Here is a 13,551-nt window from a genome sequence, read left to right as displayed (position 1 = left end):
CCGCCGCCAAGCGATCAGCAACACGATTCTGCTCTCTAAAAATGTGTCTGAACTCTACGAACTCAAAGGAGGAGCAAAGCCTTATAATAGCTTTGATGAGGTTGCGACTGTTAAGACCCATAGAATGATTCTCAAAAATCATTTTGATTGCTTCCAAATTATCAGACTCCACAGAGAGCCTTATATTTCTAGTTGAACGTATTACATGAAAACAACTTATATTTATAGGCTTATAAACATTTAAATTATATAAAAACATTAATTGTTAACTTATAAACAAAAAAAAAAAGAAAAAAAAAAGAGGAAATTAAAATATTAAAAGAATTAGGAGTTACAGTTATAAACATTCATAACATAAATTAATTTATTCCTAAGAATTAGTATATTAAGACCCCTTTTATAATGCATTATCCAATTTGAAAACAAAGAAGCAAAGTATTTGTGAAATTTGTTTTTGCTTAATTTCTTTTGCAACATATACATTTAAATTTGATAAATAATTGGATATAATAAAATCCAAATTCTATAATGATAATAAGAAAAATAATGGGAAAGCATAATGATGGTGGGTAGCTAATGTGTACAAACTCAAAATAATAATTAAAAAGATTGAGAAAATAGATAGGGGCGGTGGAGCGGCGCTGCCAAATATCATTCCGAAGTAGTCGCCATCACCGCCGGTGGACCCCGAAGTGCCGGTGTTGGTGGTCCCAACACCGGAAAATCCTGGATTAGAGATGTCCCCAGTATCTTCCCTGTACAAAAAAAAGATTCTGTAAATTTTATAGAGATGTCCTGCCTAATTAAATACATTCAAGTGAACATCATAAAGCATCAGAATACACCTAAAAAGTTAGCAACACATTATCAAGAAAGTGAAAGAAAGCAAAGAATAGAATAAAATATAGGTTGAATTGAATACATCATAAGCCGATTGGAATTTTCACATGCACCTTATTAACCGTTAGATAGGCTTATTAAATCTAAGTCTCAGGATGTTTCAAATCTCCACCTTAAGATTCTAATAAGCCTAAATCTAACAGTGAACGAATAAATTCTACATGCTCATTAAGGTGCATGTGATCAAGACTGAGGTGCTGTTTGATAAAACTGAAAATTAAGTGCTGAAAAAATAAGTACTGAATTTTAAGTGCTGAATATTTTGAATGATATAATTATTATAAAAATATTAGTTGATAATTTTTAACTTAAAATGTTAAGTTAAATATTTTGACTTATCAAAATAAGTGCTTTTTAACTTAATTTATTAATTTAAGTGGTGAAAAAATAATTGTTATTAAACGCACTTAAATTAAATAAGTGTTTAATATTTTAATTTAAGTCATTAAGTGGCTTATCAAACAATTAATGAAACATTTTAAGCAATTTTAAAAGAATAGTGAGATATATTAAAGTTTATGGGATCAATCGGATAATTAGTCTTAGATAAAAATAAATTGCACAAGTGAAACCCAAATTCAGTGAGCTGCTATTTACCGCAATATTTTTTCCACCTACCGCACTTTTTTGACAATTTTGCCCTTCTCATAATTTAAACTCAAAAAATCAAAACTCTTAAATCCTTTCTAGCTTTTTGGATTTTCAAAAAACTCGACCTAAAACGACATGCCGCCAAAGGCATGAGCGGGTAAAGGCTTCATGAATGCTCCCGTAAGGTTTTTTTTAAAAAAATTACTCCGAAATCATGGGTTCCGCCTCCGAAACGGAGGCGGAATCCGTATGAATTTAGCCTAAATGGACGGGACGTGCCATTTCCACCACGGGTGGAATGGACGAACTGCCCGTTCCACCCGTGGTGGAAATGGCACGCGCCGTTCGTTCCACCGTACGGTGGAACGAACGGCGCCGTACGGTGGAACGAACGGCATGCTCGTTCCACCGTACGGTGGAACGGGAGCGCCGTTCGTTCCACCGTACGGTGGAACGGTGCGGGCTGCCCGTTTAGGCCAAATCCATTTTAAAAAAAATTCAAAAAGAGAGAAAAAAAAAGTTTTGGTTTTTGAGAAAAAATTATGAAAAGGGCATAAATGTCAAAAAGAATGCGGTAGGTGGAAAAAATATTGCGGTAAATAGCATTACCCTTTGATAAATGAAAGTTTCCTTCACTAAAAGGATGCTAAAAAAGATTAATAAAATGTCAATTTACAAAATACCATCCTAATTGTAGGTCTAGGTTAACGGAACTCTCGTATATCTAAAGTATAATATTGTATGAGTTCCGTTAATCTAAATCTATAATTGCATTATTTCACAAACATTAAAACTAAAACGGTATTATTTTTTATAGATTTCCTTAAAAAATGTTAAAGCTAAAATAGAGAAAGTCAAGAAAATGACGATGCAGGCAATATGATAAAAGCTAGTTGCACAATAGTCCAGTTAATATCAAATCACCACTTGGACCCATAACGTGATTAAAAAAAGAAAAAAGAAAAAAATACACAGAATTTGGTCCCACACCACATATATTGGCTGTAAAGCAGATCAAGAGAATCTAAACCAATAAACCTCCCCCTCCTTTCTTTTACATTCACATAGGCGACTAATCCAAATTCATAACCGATAATATCCCTCTCAATCTCTCATCAATCATTTTAGTGAGCGCTAAATATCGTTCCAAATTATTTATCAATGTTTTCATTTTGGACTTTTTTTTTTTTTTTTTTTTTGTCCTTCTAATAATTTTGATAAAAAAAACTGAAAATTCTCTCAAAAAAAAACCCGAACAATAATTGAAATTATAAAAATAATTAATACGGTGACAACCCGAACTCTTGAAATGGATGATTACAAGTCAAAAACATTAAAATTTACGTTTTTATCAAAGAACTCATGAAAATAATATATAATTTTTTTTGATGATTTGTATTTTTTTTTATGGATGATTACAAGTCAAAAACATTAAAATTTACGTTTTTATCAAAGAACTCATGAAAATAATATATAATTTTTTTTGATGATTTGTATTTTTCGTCACAAAAAATTAGAGAATTTTGCATTTTTCTTCATAAAAAATTGTACGATTTAGTATTGTTCGTCACTAAAAATTTTACATTGCACCGGCCAAAATTTGGCCTAAATAGGTGCCGCATCCATTCGGCCTATGGTGAAAACGGATGCGGCACCCGTTTAGGCCAAATTTTGGCCGATTCTCTCCAAAAAAAATTATGCGAAGGGCAAATTGTCCAAATAGGAACATCGATAAGATAAGTAATTTGGAACGGTAAATAACAAAACCTCAATTTTATTCACAAATATGCACGTGGACCCTTTTTTCAAAAAATTACCAAAGCCATAAACTACTGGGTTACAGCTAGTATTTTATCTTAACAAAAATGAGAATGCGACAAATTAACGGTAATAAAGGCAGTTAGTTCTTTTAGCTAGATTCTCGATGCACGCGCCAGGTCACGTGCATCTATACAATTATGCATGTAGAGACAGACAGACAGTTCCTCACTGTAACCATGTTCTGTTTTTCCTTTTTCTATTTTTTATAAGAATGAAGAAATATACCTGGGGTCACCGAAAACGCCAGCGTTTAGGGTAAGTTGTGTAATGTAAGAAGCCGACTTAGGCTCCACACTGGAAGCCTTTGCGTATTGAGCGCTTAGACCACCACCTGATGGCACAAAAAATGCTCCATTTACCAATACGTCCCCATCTGTTCTCCAATTCCAATCTGTCCAATCCTTCTCGTTTGTATCCACGCGCTTTGTCACCTGCCACCCACCAAAACAAAATGCTGAGAGTCTGTTTGGTTCAGCTGTTTATGAAAAGCTTCAAATATGAGTTTTTCATGAAACGTTCCAAAACGCTGCAGTTTCAGAGAAAATACTAAATACTGTGGTTATATAAACCTAACCAAACGCTATATTTCCTACGGTTTAGAACGAAACATTAAACGTTCATCCGAAAAGTTAAAACAAACACCCTCTAAAACTCTTTCTTTACCCCGCCTCAATATTCTATATTCTAATGTATGAGCTGCCACTCACTCCTCTCACTTTTTATTTTTAGATAACCACGCGCCACCACTCTATTTAGTCATAACACCATACATAAATAAATAATAAAAAGCTTTTTTAATTTTCCCATGGAAAAAACTTAGGCATTTACCCTCCTCACTTATGCATAATCTAGGCTAAACAGAAGCGCATGGTTCTCACGCGCTACAACGCAGGTGCCCCAGTTTCACAACTCTAAGACCTGTCAGTTCACTGTTAAAAAGCAAGTACTTATTATTCACATGTATGTAGCCCTATCCTACACCGAAACAGAGGCGCGTCTTATCCACGCGACACTCACTCGATGCTATTTTTTCCTTTTCTCTATAATTTTTCTAATAGCAAATTAAGATCTATTTTAACTACAAAATAATAGAGCCACGCGCCACCATTTTGGAAGTGTAAAATGCCACTAAAACAAACATCCTTTCGATTACAAGTCAAAAGGGTCCCCTCCCCCAATAGCCCCAGCAAATACAGTTCGTGAAATATACTAATATAACATCTCCCGGTTACTCTTAATCACATGCACCGACAAAAAAAAATTGCTTATCTAGATTTATTAGAATCCTAAGACGGAGATTCAAAACATTCTGAGACTTAGATTTAATAAATCTATATCTAACGGAAAATCAACAAATTCATTTCCTTATTAAGATGCATGTGATCAAAACTGGGAGCAGGAGCTAGAATTAAGGTGTAATTTCAATAAATATTCTCGGACGTAACACTAATATTAAAATGTAGGTAATTTAAAAGAGAGGAGAAAAGAAACCTCTTTGGCATTAGGATCAGAGGGCGCAACATAACGGTTACCCTGACTATTAATGGTAGGGCTAGCGCTACCGCCGATAGCATACATCTCCCAGTAGGAGAAATCATTATTGACCACGTGTATATACCCGCGCCTACACCGAGGCATACGCTGCACCAGCGCTTTACCGAATCTATTAAACGCTATAGTAACTTGCATCCCGGAGTCAATCGCGTACCTATCATCATGCCCTAAAAGCATCACTTCATTATGATGAGAAAAATAGTTGTTTGATATTGTAATCCCAGTGGACCCCATTATAGCATCAATCAAACCGTCTGTACAATAAGATAACGAGCAATGATCGATCCATATTTTCTGTGCCCCAAACAACGATATCCCATCACCGTCCGATACTCCTCTATGCCCTACATGAGTCGGTGATGATGCTATGTTTGTATTCCCTGATGGCTTGCAATTGTGAACATGGATGTTGTGGATTATTATGTGAGAGACATACTGTAGTGTAAGGCATCCATTGCCCGTAATGTGGACGCTAGCACCACGCCCGTCGATTGTTTTGTAGCTGTTGAAGATCAGTTCGTGTTTCAGCTTGATTGTCATGCTTGTTGAGAATATTATCCATAATGGTTCGTCTTGGATTACGCCGTACCGGAGAGTTCCCGGAGTTGGGTTTGATGGGTCGTGGTCGGAGGAGTCGCTCACTACGTAGATCTGCCCGTTTCTTCCGCCTAATGCTCCTTGGCCGAACCCTATTCCGCAGTCGGCTAACCGTTGCCGGTTCTTTGCCCAGTTTGGGTCGCACCGCCAGCAGTCGTCGATTGGGTTTCCGGTTTGGCATTGGGCGTTTTCTTCGACGGATAAAAGTTGTCTTCTCGATATTGAAGCATTCACTTTCCTGCAAGTGAAGACCGATTGATTACTAAACAAACAAAATGCAGGCCTAAAAACAGAGCAAAAAAATCTCAAATTGGGGAAACTTTTAATTAATTACTCTAAGATCTGGAATTAGTTCCAAAAGAGGTCGAATGTGAACATGAACATGAACATAAGTAAAATCCTACAAAATCTAAAAATCCCCAGAATGCAAACCCTGAAAATGAGCTATACCCAGATGCAATTTGTCAACACATTGACAAATAAGTTAAAAAGGTTTCACCTTTCCAAAAGGGGGGAAAACACATGCTGAACATGAACATGAAGCCAAGTAAAATCTTGCAAAATTGAAAAAAACCCCAGAATGCAAAACCTGAAAATGAGGTATACCCAGATAGAAAAAGTGAAAAAGGATTCACCTTTGAAGGTCTTGAGCAACAAATTCAGGGTCAGGATGTTGGTGAGTAAGGGTGAGATTGAAGGAAGAAGCAGAAATAAGAAGAAAGGAAGAGCAGAAGAAGAATTCTAAGAGAATGCACAAGGCAGGAGGAAACGTCATTGGATTTTGATAATGTGTTGTTTAAGAATAAAAATCCTTATGAATGAAACTTGAGGATATATATAATAAAAACAAAGATTAAGGATTTAGAAAAACAGTGTAGGGTTTTGGGGTTTTTGTGAAATAGAAGAGAAACAGAGGAGGGAAAAGAATGGTGGCTGTTGATGGAGACAATTGTAGGCTTGCAAAATCAATCTTTTTTCTTGTAAACAAGCAGTAGATGGAATTGGTAGCTTGCTAGCTAATTATTCTAATGATAATTAAAAAAGGAGGTAAATTTTTAGAAGAAAGTTTTATCCTTTGGAAGGTTGAATTTGGGGAAAACTGAGGAGAGAGAGATTCTTTGCGGAAGGGGTGAGAGCACGCATGTTCTCTTCTTTCTGTTAACAAAAATAAAAGAAAAAAAAGGTCCCGCCTCAGTTAAAGAGACAAAACCCATCTTCAACTTTTGCATACTGACCCAGAAAGATACAGCTTTTGCAGTAAAAAAAAGAAATTTCTTTTAAACCTTTTCATGTAAAAACGATAAGCCTTCCATCTTTTTTTAACACCAAATTCTGTGGAGAGGATTTTTAGATGTGATAAGGTACCAATATAGGTTACACGTTCAAAAAATAGTACTATCATAAGTTTAACGTTTATAACATAATATCAATTTAGATTTAACGTTTACAATATAGCATCAATTTAGAAATTACTAACAGAACGTGGAGTTTTTATATTAAGCACCCGGTTTTCGATGTGACTCGGAGAATCCACAATTCATATTTGGACACATGTATTGTGACTCTACGTAATAATTAAAATAATGAGACCTCTTATAATATGTGTGGATCCATGGTACACATGTCAAAATATGTATGAAAGATCCTCCGAATGACATAGAGAACCGGGTGCTTCTAATAATTTGCCCAGAAACATGACATGACATCTGTTAAATCTGTCAACTCAGCGCCACATCACATAAGGTACCAAAATAGGTCTAAGGTTTGTAGAAAGTATCAATTTAAGCCTCGCGTATAAAATAGCAGCAATATAGACTTAACGTTTACAAAATAATACGAATTTAATCTTAACATTTACAAAACATATTCAATTTAAGCTAAACATCACAATTAATCATATTATATTCATTTTCTATTAACTTTGTATGTTATCTTTTTTATTTAGTTCTATTTTCTTACTTATTATAATACAATTAATTATTATTCTTGCTTATTAAGATCTTATATTTGTTTTTCATCAACGATTCTATGACTCCTAAATTCCATGGGCTAATGTGATATATGCAAATTAAAAGTAATTGAATATCCACAGAATTTCGAACACCAGTTAAAATGATATTGATATATGACCATATTGGCACACAAAATATCAATTGTCAACTGACAACTCATCCAAAATATTATCATACAGCCACACAAAACTCAAGGTGTCTAATATCAGTTCCTTAATTTGTACCATGCTAGAAAAATAAAAATATATTTTTGACATAACTTAAATTTGTATTATTTTATAAACGTTAACCCTATAGTGATGTTATTTTGTACGTGAGACCTAAATTGATACTTTTTACAAATTTTAGGCATATTTTGATACCTTATGTGACGTGTCGCTGAGTTGGCAGACTTAACGAATGACGTGTCACGTTCTGTTAGTAATTCCTAAATTGATGATATATTGTAAACATTAAGTCTAAATTAGTGATATGTTATAAACGTTAAGACTATATTTGTGCTATTTTGAACGTAGACGCTATACTTTCTATTTTTTTTTAAGCTATGGGATTGAATTATATGTATCAAGATGGAGATTTATATATATAAATATTTAGATTAAAAAAGTGAAGAAGATAACAATAAGAAAAATAGAGATTTATGTCATTCCAATTTCCGATGAGAAAAGTGGAGCAAAATAACAATAAAAGAAACATAACTTTATATAAATACAAGTTAAAACCAATAAACTTGAAAAAGATAACAAAGTGGGAAAAAAATGGGTGTTGTTAAATCCAGCCCCATTTTTCTATCCCTAGCTCCGTAAAAGGACGAAATTACCTTTTCATAGGTTTTGGGGTGGAAAAATCACTTTTTTTTCCTCTCTCGATGCAAGGGCGTATGGACATCACGCCTCACCACATGGTGGGACGTGTGAAGATCACGCCTTCCCGTGTGGCCGGGCGTGATAGCCCTACGCTTCACCGAGTGGTCGGACGTATGAGTATCACGCCCGACCACTCGGTGAGGCGTAGGGCTATCACGTCCGGCCACACGGGAAGGCGTGATCTTCACACGCCCGTGTATCGAGAGAGGAAAAAAATGTGTTATGTATCCCGTATATATGCCGTTAAACCCGTAAATAGTCCGTTAAATGTACTTAACAAAAAAAATTTAAAAACATAAAAATTAAAATAAACATAAACATTTATAAACGTAATATATACAACAAAAAGTGTTCAAATGTATGAAGTTATATAAAAAAAATAATCTAGTTCGCCCGACGCCACGCATCCATAAACTCATCCATCTCCCTCTTAATGCGTGGAACATCCTCGTCAGATCGGTGGGTAGCCGCTAGTTGGGTGACACGCCACAACCAGCTAACCCACTGCAAAAAAAAAATCAATAAATAAATATTTAAAATTAAACACATATAAACCAATACAAAATAATAAACTTACCAATTCGCTGTTGGCGCGAGAATGCTGTACCGGTCCAGCCTGTGGTGCATGAAGGAGATGGGGATGCGAATACTGCATATACCAATCCATATAAGCAGGATCACAGGCAGTGGGATCGTATCCGACTGGTCGGAATCTCCTCCGATCGATGCCCCGAGCCGATGGAAATCTCCGCCAGGTGTCCTCAACTGTGACTAAGGAATGCGTGAGCTTGTACGATAACGACTTCCATGGTCGTACTGCTTTATCAGGTCTAATACGCTCAGCTGGGATAGGCTGAGTATATCCGACCTGTCGCAGCGCTCGGTCGGGCATATACGGCTCGACGATGTCTCTACACTGTATCCAACCGGCGTAGGACACCCGAAGCCGATCATCATCAGCGACAGGACCATAAGGCAACCACGTCACCTGGAAAAAAGTAATACTCAATTATACAAATAATATACTATAAATAATAATTAAATAAATTCTAGAATTTTATAAAATACCTCTGCCGCCGTCATACGATCCAGCTGCCCCCGAAAGGTATCTAGTCGGGCGGTCGTCTTGCCTGGGACCCCGACCTCCCATCTCAGTGCACGGGCATGGTCAGCTGGGATCAGGTGAGCTCCTCTATGCGGCCGGAAAACCGGAAAATACTCATATATCCATGCCTGCAGTAGGGTCAAACATCCGCATATACCGGAGCAATCTCCTTTGCTCGCTATCCCCAACTGCCGGTACAACATGGCTAATGTGGCAGACCCCCATGATAGTCCAGCTGCCCCGCTGACACCGCTGTAAACCTTATGAAGATGGGCCGGCCTAATCCTATCTCCACTCTTGTCAACAAACAGAGTGGATCCAAGCATAAGCCACATCCACGCCGCTGCCCGAGTAGCGTCATCCCTACCCTCACCCAGTAGCCTCTGTACAGCCGCAACAAATACACCTCCACCTGACCATAAACGACTAGTCGGCAATAGAAGCTCAGCCTGACTCACCCCAAACATCATCATGCACATGGCATGAAGCGAGTCAACAGGGGGAGATTCGGACACCATCTGACCGTCGATCGGGATCCGAAGAATGTGCCACACATCATGCAGCTGGATAGTCATCTCACCGAACGGCATGTGGAAGGAGTTCGTATCGGGCTGCCACCGCTCCACGAACGCAGTCAATAGCGGAGTGTCGAGGTTCCTGAACATGGCACGTGGAAGGTGGGACAAACCAGTCCTCTCGATCATCTCCCTCAGCTGTAAAATGACACATAAAATTATAAAATTACAGAATGTTTTGTATGTTTATAGTTAAAAATACGAATTACAATAAATGTTGACACACTATATTATGCTTACCTCGGGTGACGCATCAGAAAACCACTGACACAAATCTTTGCATGCTGCTGATCTATTATAGCATGTCAGAAACGACCGAATCTCCCCTCCCAACATCCGTGAGGCAACATGTCCTAGAAAACTAGGAATCACGGAACCATCAACGGGACCACCAGCAACCGGTCCAGTAACTACCCAGCTCTCGTCATCACTAGCTTTGGAACGTTTGCTTGTCCCTGATAATTATAAAATTATACTAAATTATACTAAAAAATACTAAATTATACTAAAAAATACTAAAAAATACTCAATTATACTAAATTATACTCAATTATACTAGATTATACAAAATTATACTAAAAATGCTACATTATACTAAATTATACTAAAAATACTAAATTATACTCAAAAATACTAAAAAATACTCAATTATACTAGATTATACTCAATTATACTAGATTATACTAAATTATACTAAAAAATACTAAATTATACTAAATTATACTATAAATACTAAAAAATACTAAAAAATACATGTACCCGCAAAACGACCTCCTACGCGCTGGGTCGGCTGTCTCCCCGAGATCGGCTGCTCATCGCTCTCCTCAACCTCGCGATCATGTGCAACAGCGGACTGTCGCACTGCCCGGGCTGCCACATCGAGGTAGTCCTGCAAAGAATCGCTACCGGGCTCTCTATCATCAAAATCAGTCGCCCCCTCTGCGTCATGAATATCGGCCTGATCCGCAATCGGCCCCCTCCTCAACTGCTCCGTCGCAGCCCCTCTCAGCCTACGACTAGATACATCTACACCACGCAATCTCGTTTGGCGTGGTGTATCATCTTCGTCGTCCATATCTAGACGACGAGCAGATGACGGGATGGATTTTCCACCCCTAGTAGGCCGCTCCGTCTACATAAAAAAATTATACTAAATTAATAAAATTGTAAATATACTATAATTATAAAATTATAATAAATTATACTAAAGTTTTAATCAATTTATACCAAAATTATAAAATTACCCTAAATTAATAAAATTGTAAAAATCATGCTAATACTATACTAAAATTAATAAAATTTTAAATAATATAAATTAAACTAAAATTAATAAAATTTTAAATAATATAAATTTTAAAAACCAACGTGGGCGTAAGGGAATCACGCCCGAACCATTGGTAGGGCGTATGAGCATCACGCCCTGCCAATGGTTCGGGCGTGATATCACCACGCCCTCCCTGCGGTTCGGGCGTATGAGTATCACGCCCTCCCTGCGGTTCGGGCGTATGGCTATCACGCCCTCACCATTGGTAGGGCGTGATGCTCATACGTCCGAACCGCAGGGAGGGCGTGATACTCATACGCCCGACCTGCGATTCCGGCGAATTCCAAAAAAAAACAACACAGATTCGTTACGAGCTCGAATTCAACGAAATAAAGCGGTGAATCTTACCACTTTATCTTTTTCTTTACGTCTTCTGTCGCCATCCATGATTCGGCTCAATGTGTTGTCCGGATTTGAGCAAAAAACGTTTAGGGTTCTTGAGAGGTTTTGGAATTTTTGAAATTTAGTCCAAAGGGTATTTCGGTCAATTCTAGGGGCTAGAGGTGGGAATTAGTGGCTAGGTTTAGTAACCCACAAAAAAATTCATAAAAACTACAACTGACATAAACAAATTATATAAATGGTATATTTATCGTAAATCTAAATCAGTAAAAAAAGTAGTTACAACTCAATCTTTATCATTTAGACTCTTAAAAACATTTAAATCTGAGTGTTGTTTTGCAATCATACAGATGTAGCAATTTATGGACAAGAGTAATCATTTTCGGTTTTGCTAAATTCAAAAAAGTATAAATGAAAAAAGTTATAGCTAACAAATATGATTAGACGGGAAAAAAATCTGATGCATTATATAGATTTCAAACCAAGCGAAACCAAAAACAAACAAGAAACAAGTGTGAGTATAAACACATAGATGGAATGAGGAATAATGAAAATGGAAGACAATTTTCCTTTTTTCTCCTCTGATCAGATCTGATTAAAAAGGGAGAAAAAACAATTGTGACGAGGAAGAAGAAGGCGGTGGCGAAAAGAAAGGAAAAGAAAGGAAAAGAAAGGAAAAGTTTTCCATAGTAAAATAGAGAAGTACATCTATCGTTATTCAATTTTATACCTCAATTCACGCATTGGTATCTGAATTATATTTTGTCACAAAAATACACTCTAAGTAAGGATGATTGGACATTTAAATACTCATGACCGGGAAGTTACCGATCAACACTTGTTTGGCCAATGTTACACTTAAAAATGGATCCCACTACACAAATAAACTTAATTTTGTTGGTCCCTTGCGAGATAGAATTAGTTCCAAACGGGGGTGAATGGAACTATTGGGTAAATTTAATCCTTTATAATTTTTTCTCACAATTAATTCAATAGCACAGAACTAAGGCAAGTTCGGAATCAGAGGCAGTCTTCGTTTACTGATCTAAACAGCTTAACGAAGCTTGATTCTGCTTCTGGCCTTTTTAAACAAAAGACGGCTCACACAGAGGAGCTTCTGTTTGGACTTAAGTTTATGCGGTCTATTGGTGCACAATAGTCGGAAGCGTTACTTAGATGATTTTATACAAAAGCAAGCAAATATGAGAAGTAAGTAAAGTAAAGGGTTAGAGAAACGTTACTCATCAATTTATACTGGTTCGACCTCCTACCTACATCCAGTCCCCAGAATACCTTCTTTTGGGTTTTAATCCACTAAAGAACTCTTTCAAGCGGTAGAGCACAAACCTTTACAATAGACACAGAGGCACTACAAAGTATCATCCTTTGCACACTACACTCAACTATCTATCTATCTATCTCTCAACTTGTTCACCTATAACCGAAGTGAACAGAAGAGCTTCTGATCTTTTTAACTATTGATGATTTTGTTCTAACATAGAACACAAAGTGAAGTTCTATCGTCTATCAACTATTACACGCATTACAATAATGAATGTGTATGAGCTTTTGCTTTTGCTTTTTGCACTGGAAGAACGATTCTCTTGATTTCAACGTTGATGATCGAGTGGCACCTGTAGCATTTGTTGGGGCTTTTATAATGAAGCCTGGAGGAGGGTCAATTCGAACTTCGAAAAGACCGTTGGAGGCAAAGCTCCCTTTTGTCGCTTTCATCTTCTGTCTTTTGTACAAAAGCTTTTTGTTGTAGTTGTTTTTCCTTCTGTCTCTTAAGACAACACGCTTCTGATTTCTACCGGAGGCAGATTGAATATTTGGACAATTATGGCAAAGAGTCCAAATTGTC

The 13,551-nt window shown here is 36.9% G+C and overlaps 1 protein-coding gene across 1 annotated transcript; it reads right to left on the bottom strand.

The window, feature by feature from the left end:
• Positions 1-507: 507 nt before the first annotated feature.
• Positions 508-6,626, bottom strand: LOC136226691 (probable pectate lyase 13). Its single transcript, XM_066015316.1, has 4 exons — positions 6,099-6,626; positions 4,804-5,701; positions 3,538-3,743; positions 508-755 (listed from the first exon to the last, which is right to left on the bottom strand). Exons 1-4 carry the CDS (start codon positions 6,236-6,238, stop codon positions 524-526), a joined length of 1,476 nt encoding a protein of 491 aa, XP_065871388.1. The 5' UTR covers positions 6,239-6,626; the 3' UTR covers positions 508-523.
• Between the last annotated feature and the right edge of the window lie 6,925 nt (positions 6,627-13,551).

This window comes from Euphorbia lathyris, chromosome 4 (assembly GCF_963576675.1).
Source record: "Euphorbia lathyris chromosome 4, ddEupLath1.1, whole genome shotgun sequence".
NCBI classification, from domain to species: Eukaryota; Viridiplantae; Streptophyta; class Magnoliopsida; order Malpighiales; family Euphorbiaceae; genus Euphorbia; species Euphorbia lathyris.
Note: the sequence above shows the minus strand (reverse complement) of the source record. Positions and strands in the feature narration are given on the sequence as shown.

Bases quoted from the DNA above. Each gene is read 5' to 3' on its own strand.
- LOC136226691 (XM_066015316.1), bottom strand. From the start codon at position 6,238: ATGACGTTTCCTCCTGCCTTGTGCATTCTCTTAGAATTCTTCTTCTGC. The intron at 5,702-6,098 runs GTGAATCCTTTT...CTTCACTTGCAG, and splicing joins GTTGCTCAAGACCTTCAAAG to GAAAGTGAATGCTTCAATAT. The intron at 3,744-4,803 runs GTTTCTTTTCTC...GGTGGGTGGCAG, and splicing joins CTGATCCTAATGCCAAAGAG to GTGACAAAGCGCGTGGATAC.